At 40.0% G+C, this 15,398-nt stretch overlaps 1 protein-coding gene, 1 long non-coding RNA gene and 1 pseudogene across 3 annotated transcripts in view; 1 reads left to right on the top strand and 2 right to left on the bottom strand.

The window, feature by feature from the left end:
• LOC104863162 (serotransferrin) overlaps positions 1-15,398 on the bottom strand; it is a 49,571-nt gene that overhangs the window by 9,074 nt on the left and 25,099 nt on the right. Inside the window, exons 15-20 of one of the 2 annotated variants that reach the window (XM_010625485.3) lie at positions 14,125-14,309; positions 10,389-10,582; positions 3,803-3,814; positions 3,378-3,622; positions 2,718-2,812; positions 1,240-1,317 (exon numbers count right to left, since the gene is read on the bottom strand). In XM_010625485.3, coding sequence (XP_010623787.1) covers positions 1,240-1,317; positions 2,718-2,812; positions 3,378-3,622; positions 3,803-3,814; positions 10,389-10,582; positions 14,125-14,309 — 809 coding nt within the window. Of the gene's footprint in view, positions 1-1,239; positions 1,318-2,717; positions 2,813-3,377; positions 3,623-3,802; positions 3,815-8,946; positions 9,128-10,388; positions 10,583-14,124; positions 14,310-15,398 lie in introns of those variants that run through there. The other variant, XM_010625484.2, reaches the window with a different exon arrangement.
• LOC104863161 lies at positions 5,015-8,506 on the top strand. Its single transcript, XR_780497.1, has 3 exons — positions 5,015-5,110; positions 7,400-7,594; positions 8,311-8,506. It is a non-coding gene; the product is annotated as an uncharacterized LOC104863161 (long non-coding RNA).
• LOC104863221 lies at positions 11,548-12,869 on the bottom strand (annotated as a pseudogene).

Genomic DNA, 15,398 nt, shown 5'->3' with positions numbered 1-15,398 from the left:
AAAAAAAAAAAAAAAAAAAATCCCAAAGGGGCTGGGGATTTAGCTCAGGGGTGCCACATGTACCTGACAAGCTCAAGGTCCTGAGTTCGATCCCCAGTACCACCAAAAAAAAACAAAATAAAACAAAACAAAAAAACTCAAGATATTTAAATGGATATTCCTTTATCCTTGCTTAGGACATTTAACTCTGGAGGCACCAGAAAGTAGAAGGCACAAGAAAAAGGGAAGTCTCTTAGATCAATAGTTTCAATTCTATCTATCCTTTCATCTCTCCAATCAGCCAGCCAGCCCTTACTCTATTCATTCACCAAAATTCACAGAACATTATAATTGGTTTGGTAGTCAGTGTCCATAGTCTGGTGTTACACAGGTACATAAAAAGGCTTTTTCATGATACTTTCGGGTATTTTTGAAATATAATCATATATACTCTTTACATCACCCATTGCAATGCTGTAAAAGCAACTAATACAAACTGAGCAAAAAAACCTTAATATTTCTAATTAAATAAAAATTTAATTGCACAGTACAGCTACACAATGGAATACTACATTACCTCACAAATCAACCAGATAGTACTGTAATCAAATGTAGGAAGAAAAAAAAGCCAACTGTATCAGCCACACTGTTAGATGAAAAACAGGTGAACAGTGTGTTTAAAAGGAAAAATTACAGATACGATACATATGTATATGCATAGAACGTTTAGATAATTATACACAAAAAATTAAATTAATGCTTCTGAGGAAAGGACTAAGTGGAGACCAGAAAACAAATTACTTTTCACCAAATTTTTGTCTTATACACATATAAACCATTTAAAACATAAAAGAAAAAAGAGGCTTAATGCTGATTCTGAAGAACTCACAGTAAAGTTAAAAAGACAAAATATAACAAGGGGAAAAAATGAGATCCAAGACCTGTCATGTAAAGGTACAAGATCCCAATAATGAATGTAACTGTACTGTACACCTAAAATGTACCAATAAACTCAATTAAAAAAATATATATAAAACTAAAATGTGATGAAATGCTATTGTATGTAAATTTTAAGAAGAGGTGAACATGATTAAATCTGCTGCATGTACTGTCAAGAACAGAATTTGTCACAGAGCATGTTCATAAAGATAAAGCTACAAATGATACCTAAAACCTCAGTGATTTGTTCTAGAAATATTCTTTCTTGACATGCTGCATTAAGTAGGAGCATCAGACTCCAACCCTCCAGGAACATCTTACCCTGTTATTGTTGACTCTATACACAGCAGAGCTGTCAGTAATAGAAGTCTGCGTGTCTCTGTAACAGCCTGTTAACAACTGTAAAAAATAAGATGGAAGGGATCAAAGTAAACATGTTACAATAAGAGCAAATCTGATAGGAGTACTAAAGTTCTAACTCTTCCAAGTATAAGGTCAAATAAACAAATGCTTCTTGTAACAGGGAAAGGATCATTTATTTTTTAGCTTATGGAAAAATCTAATTAACTGTAAACTTCATTACTTCATTTTTCTCACTTCATAGAAAAGAAAAACATTATTTTCAAACCATGGTTAGTGGCTAAATTTACCGACCTCTGTAAACATTTTAACCATCAAAAATGACTCTAGATTATATTTCTTTAGTGCCTAGAAAAATAATATCTGTACTCCAGAGGAAGATTAAAAAGCAGACAAACCTCTCCTATTCTCCATAGTAAAATACACACTCAAAAATACTGAATACATTAAAAATAAATATTAGTGAAAAGAAACATAACCTAAAATGTTAAATAAATAAAAGGGTTATCCATTTTTTAAAAGTCTGGCAAAACTGAGCTGTTAACTTGTTGGAATCATGCTGGGAATATTTATACCATAATCAGCAAAAGCTGACTCAGGCTTTTATTTATTGTTTTATTGACTGTTTAAATGTTTAAAAGTGACAAAGAAAGGTTAGTAATGCAAGTTAAACTTAAAAGTGTATTGTGCCTGTAGCACATGAAACTAAAAAATAGTACCCTAGTATCTGATTCAGCAAAGAAGTTGCTAAATGGGGTAAAGTTTAACATCCATCTTCATTGTGTCATTTTCAACTTACTTGTGAACACAAACAAAAATATCAACCAACATTCATGTCACTTATCAGATTTAATGACAGTAAATTTAACAGATAAAAAATCTACAAACTGGGACACAACTGGTTTTGTCAAATCATGGTCCAACTGCGTGCAGTTTGGCTACTGATACAAAAGGTATTCTGCAACAAATAATGGGCTGTACAAAATTTATAACATATTTTACAATGAAGAGTGATATATATTGTTTTTTAAAGTTCTATATTTTGGAGCATTTCAGATTTTGGATTAGCGATGCTAAACTAGAAAAAAAAATCTATGGAAATATTCCAAAATCTGAAAAATTGCAAAATCTTAAAACATTTTTTAAAAAGGCTCTCAGAAAGGTTTAGTATCCCCCAAAATTATAAACTGTATGTATACCACTAGCTTCTACCTCCAACTGTTCTGTCAGCTTAGCCACAGAACACTTACATAAAACATTTGTGATAAAATTTTCCCTCATAGGTTTTCCAGTCTTTTTGTCCTCAAAAGTAAGTCAAGAATTAACTCCCAAATTTGTCAGCATAAATTTCTTTACCAAATAAACCATCAGATCTCAGGAATACTAGGATGCATTACTTTTTCCATTAAAAGAGGTGTACTGTAAATCAAAGCACTTACCCTGACAAATAGCAGTGTTTTCCCGGAGTCACAAAGACCCACAAGAAGAACTGCTCTTTGACTGCTCTTTCTACTCCAGATTAATTTCCAGAACACTGTAGAGACAAAAATAACAAAATTGTGCGCTGATAATCAGTGCTACTAACACACATCTTACGACATAACACCGCATTCATCTGTGACTTACTTTTTAATTACCACCATTATAATCGTTACTGTTGTTGAAATTAGGAACCCTCTGGAGTGCCAGCCACTATCAACTCTCAACTTCCCCGTACCCCGAACACGGAACGTGACTACCTCTAGTCGCATGTGGCCTCAGCGCCCACCTCGCAAACACAGAAAGCTTAAAATCGGTGTAAAGACCATGTGAGTCTCGGCAGTAAGAAGATGGAAGGGGAGGAACCATGAGTTCAGGCACGGCGGCCAACAGAGGAAGGTTAACCAGCGTCCCAGGAACCCAGACGTTACTGAGGGTCTCCCGGGATGCCCCTTCAGCGCAGCGCTGCCGCCGCAGTTTCACCAAGAGTGGAGTGTAGAGAGAGTAAGTCTCATAATCCAGATGTCCCCAAGGTGTCCCTCGCACCGCACCGGGGCCTGCGAAGGCGAAGCCCCGACGCTGCCCGCCCGCAGCCGCAGACCCACTGGCCACCTACTTACCCAGCGTTAGCAGCACCACGGCGACCGCCAGCACTACTGACAACAGCGTCGGGTCCCTCTGCTGCAGCTCCTGTCTCAAGGAGTCTAGGTAGGGCTGGAAAGTGCCTCCCGCACCGCCGCAACCCTCTACCCGACAAGAGTCCACGGTAGCCATGAATGAAGTGCGTGCTCCGGTACCGCGAAAGCTACGTGGCCCTGTGTTCTGCGCAAGCGCGGGAAGCGAAGCATCACGGGAATGGTAGTCCCTAAACTGTGCTCTTGCCTGGTAGCCGGGAGGATCCCCAAGTACCTGATGGGAGTTGTAGTTCTCTGGAGCGTCGTGCTCCTCCAGAACCAAAAAGACGGAATTATTGGGCGAGTCACGCTTTTTCTTTTATATCAGTCATTTGTCGCCCCTCCTCCGCCCTCTTTCTTTTTTGGGGTACTTGGGGTCCAACCTAGAATTTCACACTGAGCTACATTCCCAGCACTTTTTTTATTTTTAATTTTAAGACAAATTCTCTCCAAATTAGCCAGGCTGGGGTCAAACTTGCATCCTCCGGCCTCAGCTTCCCACAGTGCTAGGATTAAAGGCATGCAAGCCTGGGTTGCCTTCTTAATGGCTATTGAGGGAACAATGAAACGAATAAAAGAAATGGCTCTCGAAATTTCCACCAAGGATTTCTAGTCGATCCCTCCGTGAGATGAAATAATGAAGAATTTCAGCATTCCTACAAACATTTAAACTGAATATAATGTGATAGGGATATGACAGCGAGATGTGTGCCATGTGATATGGGAGTACACAGGCATGCCGAGTCCATCAAGAGCTCAATGAAAAGCTGCTGGAGACTGGAACTGAGTCCTTCCTGAAGGATGTGTCAGGCTGTGCAGGCAGTTAAAGTGAAAAGGATGCACCATACACAGGAAAATGAGTACAAGCCATTGAATGATACGCACAGGAAACATGGTAGCTCGCTGTCCCTAACGGTACATCTAGGGCTGCAAACTCAAAATTACTGCTTTAAAATAAAAAGCCAGGAGCCTGGCGTGGTGGTCCATGTCTGTAATCCCAGCACTCAGTAAACTGAGGCAGGAGCATCTCCTGAGTTTGAAACCTGTGCTACATGGGTGAGTTTAACGCCAGCCTGAACTATACAGTGAGACCTTGTCTCAAAAAACAAACAAAAAATAAAAATAAAAAAACTGAAGAGGTCATTCCTGACAAAAGGAAGCGGATCCTACTCAGCCAGGTGCATTGCAGGACCTAGATGACCAGTTCTACCATTTTTTTTTCAAGAGAAGCCACAAATGGAGATTATTTGTTTGTTTGTTTCTTTCTTTCTTTTTGCACCAGGGATCAAACTCAGGACCTTGTGCTTGTGAGGCAATAAAAGGAGATTTTTATGGGACGTTTTCCATTTTTAAAAATTTGGAGAGTAATTGAAAAACATTCAAAAGCTTGTGGCCTAATTAAAACACTTCTGCTGGGTCAAAAGTGGCCAGACTAGGCTCCCTGTTTTCAGACTCTGCTATGAAGCAGGTGTCGCTGTTCTAAAAGGTACATGTAATTTAATTATTGGCATGACTGGGTAACAACAAGTGACGTCATTGTCATCCAAATTCTAGAAGTTCATTATTTACGGTTCCACATTGTCACACAGACCTCAACACACACAAGGACCAGGAACAGAGAGGAATTAAGATGCTCCTTTGCTGTGTGGCGAAGAGTAGGTGGAGGTGGTTTTAATCCGGTAGGAAGAGAAACAAAGATATGAAGGAAGGTTGAGATGTGATTTATGTACAGACTGGAAAACCAAACCGTGGAGAAAATATAAAGAACTTTGGCTGTTAATTTGGCCTTGAGATTCGAATGTTAAAAATCTATAAAATTCATTAGAACAACCATATAAATGGTAGTGGCAAAAATAAAGCTTGAAAGGTTGGCAGAAATCAGACTTGAAGGGATTTTGTGTGCTCTGCTGAGGCAGAGCCTAGAGTTTATTCAGATTGCCAGTGGACCCTTGACTTACAAACTCTCTCTGTTCCTGAAGGCTGGTTGGTCAATTGAAGGCTCAGGCTCTTCTACACAGCCTTCAAAGTCCCTCTCCTGTACACAGGCAGAACTCAGGGTCCTGACACTGGCCCAGGATTTCTTAGTTAACCCAACACAGGAAAGAATGTTGTAATGTTTCTTCCAGAATTTTTTAAGGGTTAAATCTGTATCTGAAACCATCTGGAAGTATAAGCAGTCAGTAATTGGGTCATAATTCAAGATTTTGTTATTAAGTAAAAACTGAAATTCCAGTCGTAACCCAAGTTGTTCATAAACCAGGCTGTTATAATTCCAGGGTCCACTGTATAAGTTTCAGGTGAGGGTGACATAGATAATTGGCAAATGGAGAACTATGACTTCAGAGAGAAAAGACTACAGGCAGGAAGACCAGCTAAATTCTTTTGGAGTATGTAGGGAAGACATTTGGAGTGTAATACAGAAACAAAAATAAGGGTGGAAAGGAGGGCACAAATTTAAGAAATGTTTGGAAGTCAAACCATACAAATAGGTGGATATGGTGAATTAAGTAGGAGAGTAATCAAGGCTGCATGCTGCACAATTCCTGTGGGTAACTAGGAAGATGAGGGGAACACTAAGTGAATTAAGGACCTCAGTAAGAGGATTTGAAGCTGTGAACCTAATAGGAAGAGATCACTAGAATGAAAATTACCTTTCTTTTCTATTTTGACTGCACTAATCTGCATTCCTACCAACAGTGCACAGACTTCCCTTTTCACCACACTCTCACTAGCATTTGTTATCTTCTGACTTTTTGATAATACCGTGGTCATCCTAATGGATATGGAATGGTATGTCATACCCAGTTAAATTCGCATTCCCCTCATGCTCAATGACATTGTGCACATTTAACATACCTATTGGCAATTTTTCCTCATTGGATAAATGCCTATTTGGGTCATTTGACATTATTTTTATTTGTTTTTCTACCGTTGGGTTGTATGAATGCTTTATAAATGTTAGCATTAATCCCTTATAAATACATGATTTGAAAATATAGCTTCTCAACCTACAGGCTGCCATTTCATTATGCTCATTATTTCTTTTGATGGACAAAAGATTTTTTGGTTTGATGGAGTACCATTTACTTATTTTTGCTTTTGTGGCCTGAGCTTTTGGTGTAATATCTCAAAAATATCATTGCCAAGGCCAGTGGCTAGGATCTTATAGTAGTTGGAAGAACTAGCCAGTGTATTGTCACTCTTTTCTCAGAATTTTTCTCATCTAACTTAATTTTTGGTCAAGCATTAGCATCATTTTTTCAAGTTAAAAAAATTGTATATTGATTAATTTAGAGAGAATAGGCATGTTTACAAGATCCTGTCTTTCTATCCAGGCAATGTCTGTTACATTATTTTTTGCCTTACTAATTGTGATTTGAATGGTTTTTAGATGTAGATGTTATTAATTTAGTAAATAATGCATTTTATTTATTTTTAAAAATTATAGTTCTAGGGCTGAGGATTTAGCTCAGTGGCACCACTCCTACCTCCCAAGCACCACGTCCTGAGTTCGATCCCCAGTACAAAAAAAAAATTATTGTTCTATTATATATGTAAGGGAGATTATTTTATATTTTAATTTTTCATTCCAGCTTACTGTATTTTATTTTACTACTATTAATATTTTATTGTTCTTATGGATATTTTTGATGTACAATTACCACTTGTAAGTAATAGTAATTGTAATATTTCTGACATCTAGGCTAGGAATGCTGCTCAGTGATAGAGTACTTGCCTAGCATGAACAAATCCTGGGTTCAATCCCAAGCATTGCAAATATATATGTAAAATCTTAGTTTTCTTCTGTAATTGGATTAGCCAACCACTGTAAAATAAAATTGATGGTAATCAAAGTTTTTTCCCATGTTTCTACCTTTAGTGGAAATGCTTCTATTTATCATAGGTATACATTAGTTTTTGATTATATGTAGATTGCTACCCAATAATATCTGTCTATCCTATTTTAGTAATGAACTTAAGAAGAACGGTGCTGAGTGTTGATTGTTCTAGCCCTGTTTCAGGAGAGCTGCTGTATCTATCAAAATTAAGTGTATTGACTTGTTGCAATAAACAAATCATATCCTGAAGGAAACATGGGACATCGTATCAAACAAAGGACAAAACAAGGTTATTCTAGGATCTGGGATAATGATGGAACATAGGTAAATATTAAATAGGGCAGAGTATTGGTGAGCTCAGAGAAGAGCAGAGCTGGTTCACATTAGGCCTGGACTGTAAAGTGGCCCAAGTCCTGTTTCCTCAGGTGCTAGAAGATAGGTATAGAATTTTGTGTGGAGAAACCTCAGATCTGCAGTTTTGCATCTGAATGTAAATGGAGGCTGTGAGGAGAGTTTGTAAAACAAAGAGGCCACCTGGGGAATTATTTAGAAGGTAAAATTAACAGAACTTGGTGATATTGGATGTGGACTGAATGAAAACAGTGAATTGATACTGAACACTTCCATTTAAAGTATGAATAATTGGGTAGAAGATCATGTCTTCAGTGGATATAAAATACATTTTTAAAATAGTTGGTTTACAGATGCCAGAGAGGGAAAAGCAGGATGATTCCCCTCAGTTTTTTGTTTTTGTTTTATTTTGCTTTTGGAGTGTTTGGATTGAACCAAGAGCTTTGCATATACTGGGCAAGTGTTCTACCACCCCCAATATTTTATTTATTGGGCTTCTGATTGCTATAAGATTCTAGAGGATAGACTCACAGGTGATAGGAGGTATCAGTGTGGGGTTACTGGAAGCTGGGGTCAAAACTATCAATATGGATGCCCAGAAATTATTAGCCTGGCTAAAGGAAAGTTTGGAAAGTAAGAGGAGCACTGGATCCAGAGAACTCCAGGCAGATTTCTATGAAATTTTTCAGGCTGGTAGGATGAGTCCACAAAGAAGGCCACAAATGAACAAAGAGAGGCAGGAATCAAAGCAGAGAAGCCAAGGGAAGGAATTCTAAGGAAGAAGGAGTCAGCTGTATCAAGCATAACAAGCTCAAGAATGAAAGAAGTAAGCTGATTCAGCAGTTGGCAGGTGGGTGACTTGCTAGGGTAACTTCAGGGAAGTGGATAGAACAAAAGACTGGTTCTATGTGTTCATATGATTATAATAAATAAGACAGGCAAAGCAAAGTAACCTTACAGGAAGCTGGGCTGAGAAAGTCAGGAGACAAGGAAGAAATTACAGTAGCATCAGGCAGGGATGATTTTTAGTAAAAAATATTTCAGGGGCTGGGGATTCAACTCAGTGGTTCAGCCACCTGCCTTGCAAGCACAAGGTTCTAAGTTCAATCCCTGGTACCCAAAAAAAAAAAAAAAGATATTTCAATTTTACTTTTTCTAACTGGTTAGATTTAGGACCTTGGCTATGCTAGATGCTCTTCGTTAAATATCAAAATAAAGATATATCTTCTATGGTCTGTTACATATTTAATAAGATAAAGAAATCCTTTTGTTGGAAATAGTTAGAAAAGAAGGCAGTTTTTGAAATATAAAATTCAACAATCATTTTTATTTGTGTTCTGTGCATATGACAACACGGAATTTGAAGACAGACAGGGTTAGCACAAATTCCTCAGGCCAGCAAGGCTGGGGAAAGCCTGCAGGTCACCTGAGCTGTCATCTCCCTTGCAATGGCAGCCCCATCTCTTGTATTTTAAAGTCTGTGGAAACTGCAGGCTTCCAGGAGTTCTGTGGAACAGAGAAGAAGGACATTGAAATGTATTTATATGTATTTATGAACTGTTGATTGAATGGACAGTTAAACGTAATACCAAGGCATTCATACTGGTTGCCCTGCACTTCTGATGCATGGATTGGGACATTCTCCCAGTGCTTGCGTCCACTTGCCTATACAGCTCTGCACCTTCCCTGGGAAGACTCCACACTGAGAATGTAAGTGCTGTAACATGATTTCCCTGCCCTACGGTATTCCCCTACTGTGTTTCTTATGGGGGCAGCTCACACACCTGAGTTCACGTGGCTGGAAGTTGCCCAGGAAGACTGTCCTCCCCAACCTCTTTAGGCAAGTGGGGAATTGATATAGCAAGAAACACCCGCCAGACTTTGTGCTGGGCACAAGGGATGGGGCAGACAACAATAGAGTCAGACTCTCTCCCCTTGTGGAAGGTATAACTTAGGTCAATATTACTTGGGTTTTGCAACAATGACCCTAGACAAGCTCATCACTTACATCAGAATTATATGGGGCAACTTTTAAAGTACAATCACCCTGAGGTGTCACTGCCTTCCTGAATCAGTGTCTCCAGGGCCTAGTAATAAGCGTGTTTAATTAGAACCAAGACTCTCTTATCTGTTCACTACAGTTGACAAATAACTGCCCAAGCATGTTACTCCCCCATGTCTTCCAGATGCTTTCTAATGAATCCATTATCCCCAGTTATACTGCACAGGTGTGTTCTATTTCATTTCCTAGATCCTGCTATAAGATGAGTAGTATCCTTGGCAACTTTATAGTTACCAGAACCTATCATTGTTCAAGCTCTCTAGAGCATCACTGTCTGAAAGAACTTTCTCCAGTGATATTTGTGGCTCCTGAGCACTTCATGTGCAGCTGGATGGGACTAAGGAAATTAGCTTTTTTCAACTTTAAGTATCCACATTTTTCTAGTGGCTACCATACTGGAGTAGGTAACGCTAATGAAAAGTTTACTTCAGACAATGGTTATGTGCATGCGAACCCTTTATTTTCTCAGCAACAAGATGGACCTCTGCATGTTCAGTCAGTTCACTAGCTTCATGCTCTGGGCCTGTGCACGCTCACTCTCCAGGCTAGCCAATCACATGTGCAGGGCTTAGGTTAGGTCGTTCTCTCACTGATTCACCTTGCCCATATGGCCATATCCCGAGAGTCACAGTACCTTTATACTCAACACCCCAGAACCCACCACTGCATTTTGTTTGCACATTCCCCGGGCCATGTTCTTCCTACTCACTTGAGGTTGAGCATTTTCTCAGGTTACCAACAGCCTTGACATACTCCTCTCCTAAGTATTTTTCAGGTGTGACATCATTCTCAATTCTAACCAAACATTTTGTATCATCCCTGAACAGAAGATCCTTGGTTTTCGACCGGAACAAACAAAATCTGGCTGCGCAATCAAATACAGCATTTCCAAACATTTCCTGCCAAATGAACAGAAAGTGCGTGAAGAGGGGGCCCTGAGCAGGAGGGAACACGCATCAGAGAAGGCTCCAAGCTCTGAACCAACCCTGGGAACTATGAACTAAGAGAAGCTACAGAGTATCCTTCAGGAACTTTCTACTTCCCTCACCTACCATTTATCCACTTGAGGTTCCAACTGCATGTTTTCAGGGTGCCCAAAAGTCCTCAGTAGTGGCCTTTGGTCCTATCTTTTTCTGAGAACTTCCCCTTTCCCACCTATCCTTGCCTGCCTTTCTTTCTTTCTCTTTCTCTCTTTTTCTCTCTCTTTTTCTTTCTTTCCTTCTCTGAGGTGACAAATTTCATAGGAAACTGAAAAATGAGAAGAATGAGATAGATTCCTGGTAAAGAATACAAAGAATATAAAATTGTATACTCAAAAGTTTTCATAAAATATTACAGCAACCCACCAAATTAAGGTGTTCATTGACATTACTTAACAATAAAAATTAACTGACTTGAAGAAGATCAGTATGAAAATATTCTAATGTAGCAACATCCAAAATAATTTTCCACAATGATGGAAACTTTTCATTCCATATCTCTATACTGTTCAAATTGGAATGTACTAGCCATGTGAATTCTCGAAATGTGGTGAAGGCAATCAAAGACATGAATTTTTTAATATAATTTAAATAGCTACATCTGACTAGTGCCTATTTACTGAATTGTACAATTCTAATACTTCATGAATCAAAAACCAGTGGCTTCTTTCAGGGAATTTTTCTACTGTTAACTACTGTTAAGGTATTGTGGGTCAGATATGGAAAGAAAAGAAAGCTCTTAATAGATTTATCTGGCCATTTAAACAAGATCTGAGGCTGGGCCTGGTGGCACACGCCTATAATCCCAGCACTTGGGAGGCTGAGGGAGGAGGATCGCTGTGAGTTTGAGACCAGCCTGGGCTGCATAGTGAGTTCCAGGTCAGTCTCAACTACATAGTGAGACCCTGTCTCAATAAATAAATAAATAAACAAACAAACAAAGAAGATCTGAAATTCTCCATAGTTTTTGGAGCCAGAGGCTAGTACAATCCACTGGGAAGAGTGTAAAGGAAGGACTCAGATAAAATTCAGTATACCTTTCAACTCCAAGCTAATATGAGTGGGAGTAAAAGGCTTAGGATTTTGGTCACTGGGGAAGATGATGACAGTTACAGCAAATCTGAGGTTGTGGCCATCCCTGAGGCCATCTGTGTGTGGAAATCATTGCTGTGGGGCTAGTGGAGAAATGGGAGTGTGTGCTCATTTCTGTACAGAGTTTGCAGAGTCAGATGAAGGTTCAGAGGTGGAAAGACCTGAGGACACTTTCTGATCACCTGCAGGGTGAATAGGCCCTTTCTTTTTTTGAAATTGAAGTCTTGATTTTGGTCTTAAACACTTGGCTGGGATCCAGCTTGTTCATAAAGGAGTTGGTCTCTTCTGTGAGCAGGTCTGTGCTGTAGGTGATGAGTTTATATGAACCACTGCTTGGCCTGTGTGCTAATGCCATAGCTGGTGAAGGCATACTAACACTGGGGCAGGCCCAGGTGGGTGGTGGGCAGGTGCTAATAGGCAGTAAAAGCATCTGTGAGAAAATGCCAATATAACACTCTGTCTGGGAACAAGATCTCAGTGACCTGTGCCAACACTGGTTTCCTCATTTGTAGGCAAGCTAAAGCTTCCCATTCCCATTGCATGAATCCTGTTCAAATACCACATTGCAAAGGCCAAAATGAAGCTTCTCTGACTTGTCCTCACTGGCTTCATATGTATCATCTTCCATGTCTGCCTGAGTTAGTGCATTAGGAAGAGAATACAGGGAAGACTGGTGGGGCCAAGTTAGTTTTGAGATGCTGTTAAATGCCATATTGCCCAGCAGGATGATGTGCTGCTATCTAGTCGCACACTCCACTGGTCATCAGGTAAAAGCTCTTCATAACCTTAGGCATCATAGTTATTTTTTGTTCCCATGAAGGAAATCACATGACATTCAGCGGGTGCCTTGTCTATGACGGTCACCTCTGTCACACTTGGGGAAGAGTCTAGGATGAGAGTGATGCCAGGGGTCAGCTTCTCTGGGTGCAGCTTGTCTCCTCCATGGCTTGCGTCCCTCCTTCACAACTGACCCAGTATTAGCACCTTGGCCTTTGAGTTAGCCATGTTAGCCAGGAGCTGGGAGCTGTAGTTCTCTAAACCTGCAGAGCCTGAGAGCCTGGGTGGGGTGGGGACTCCGGGGCTGGTCCAGCAGCAGTAGCTCGGTAGGGCACATTGTACAATACCATGAATCTCTCTCTCTCTCTCTCTCTCTCTCTGTCTCTCTCTCTCAACAGGGACTCCACAAGTTTCCCGTGCTGGACTTGAACTTGCAATCCTCTTTCCTCAGCCTCCCAGAGTGCTGGGACTATAGGTATGTGACATGACCACAGCCACTCCTGCTTTTTCTAATCTCTCTTCCCTGCACCTCTTCACTGCCCTTGTCCTTGGGGGTTGCTTATAGGAAGTACGAGGACAATAGCATGTCCCTTTTGATATTACTGCCAAAAAAAACATTACTATGACATTAAGACATTAACTATGTTCCTTCCAACAGGAATAGCAGAGGTGGTTGTTAAAAGTTTGTGTTTGGCTGCCTTTTGAATCCTATCTTGAACTAGCCACTTAAATTCTCCAGGACTCCTAAGGTTGTACATGAAATGATGAAAGTTCATATTATCATCACGTGCTTTAAAAAGTCTGCTGAAGATATGTTATCTTAATCTTTAATGAAAGTTAATGGTGAGCCAACAGGTAGAAGTTATGCTGAAGAGAACAGTGATGTTTGGGTGTAGAGAGGCCTTTAGGATTAGAATTCTCAAGTAGCGATTTTCCCCTACAAGCTGGCCCTGACATGGTTGTTCTCCCCAGAGAGCAGGTTCTCTGAGGCTAGGGCTTATTTGTATTTCAGGCACTGCTCAGTCTGCCTTGGCAAGTCCATTTTTCAAGGCTTGTATCAAGGATTGCTGGGAAACAGAATCAGTCTTCTTCATTTTGAACAAGAACAGATTAGGGGAAAATAATCACATCCCTAGGCAAAGTCAAGGGGCAGGAAGGAAGATTCCTGGTCCTGCGGATTCATACATCAGGTGGGGACTGATTTTCAGTGACTAAAATATTGAAGCAGAGCCAGGCCTGAGAGACCCTGTTCTACAATTGCATAGCTAGCACATTTCGAGCACTTCCTGTAGGCCACATATTGTCCCATGACCTTTGCATGCATCATTTTGCTTAATCCCCATATTAACTGAGAAGTGGGTATAGTATTATTATTTCTATTTTATGTATGAAAAAGCTGAGGCACAGAGAGGCTAAATCATACCAAGACAGCACCGTTAGAAAGCTATGAGCTGAGATTTGAACCCAGATATTCTGATCCAGTCTCTTTCATAAAAGAATATTGGAGTCAGGGCTGTACTTAGCTGTGAACTCCCCCAAATAACCTATACCCATCTAAGAGTAAAAGGTGGGAGACCCTAGCTGGTTCATACCTGTTGGCTGTATAATACTCCACGAACATATTCTGCCTTATCTTTCCGTGTGACCACAGCATGATTTGGGGCTCGGGCCAGGTGGCATTTCTCATATTCATCCACGGACTTCCTGCTGCCATCAGGGCACAGCAGCTCGAAGTCTTCCTTCTTAAGATTACTAGCCCATGAATCAGGGTTGTTTCCTGTGAAGAGAAAGACAGAAGGTAGATCAGCCAGAGGAGATGGCCTTGGTCACTACAGGATTGGGAACAGCCCACTGGTGTGTGGAAGATCTGGACCCTTTGGCCAGCTGAAGCACAGAAGTGCACATATCGGGTTTATACAAGATGGGGGAAGGAACATGTGCATGGTGTATAAGGTGATCTAAATCCACACCAGAAGTTACTAGTGACTACCCCCACCTGGCCAAGGTAGGTAAGAATCAACTACATTCTATGGATGTTGCTCAAAATGACTTTCCTTTGTATTAAACCCCAAAGCCTTCTGCACTCCTTGCTCCCACATAGGAAGAATGTAAGGCTCAAAGTGGAATTTATCAATCTCCATCCTGTAACATGGCATCTCCAAATGAAGGGACATTACTTCAAAGGACATTTTCAGACTCTGCACCAGCATTTTCAGCCCAACACCTTCTTTCTAAGTGAAAATGTGCACATGCCTGTGTGGCATAGGCCCATGTCCTGTTATAACTTCTTGCTTTATCTTTTGTATATTCTCTTTGCAAAAAGAAAAACAACACTCACCCAAAGTGAGTGTCCAACATGTTTTACCAACTTCTGTTTCTCTCTTATAATGCAAGATTTTTTACCTTTTTTATTTTATTCATTTTTTCATTAAATTTCTTTAATTGAACAATATATGAGATTGGGCTCATAAAATTTTAATGTATCTACATATAAACTAAAAATCTTCCTTTTCAAAATCCCATTCGCTTCTAGAGCTCTAATCTTTGAGATTGCATTTGTGTATGTCCATCCATGCCTTGTTTTATATATGCATATATCTATATGTGTGTCTTCGTGACATTACATATTTATCAGTGTTCTTAGTTTTTTTTTTGTTGTTGTTTTTTCTTTTTTTTTTTGGTACCGGGGATTGAACTTGGGTCCTTGCGCTTGCGAGGTAGACCACCAAACCGCTGAGCTAAATCCCCGGCCCTGGTGTTCTTAGTTTTAAATCTTAATAAAAGTCACTTAGGCAGGAGGAACAGTAGATCTATAAAGACTCTTGAATGAAAACCAGTGTTAATGAGTGAGTGATGGCCTAAAGGT

This window comes from Fukomys damarensis, unplaced genomic scaffold (genome assembly GCF_012274545.1).
Source record: "Fukomys damarensis isolate Sample0158 unplaced genomic scaffold, DMR_v1.0_HiC HiC_scaffold_37, whole genome shotgun sequence".
Classification (NCBI taxonomy): Eukaryota; Metazoa; Chordata; class Mammalia; order Rodentia; family Bathyergidae; genus Fukomys; species Fukomys damarensis.
This window is presented reverse-complemented; position numbering and strand designations above follow the sequence as displayed.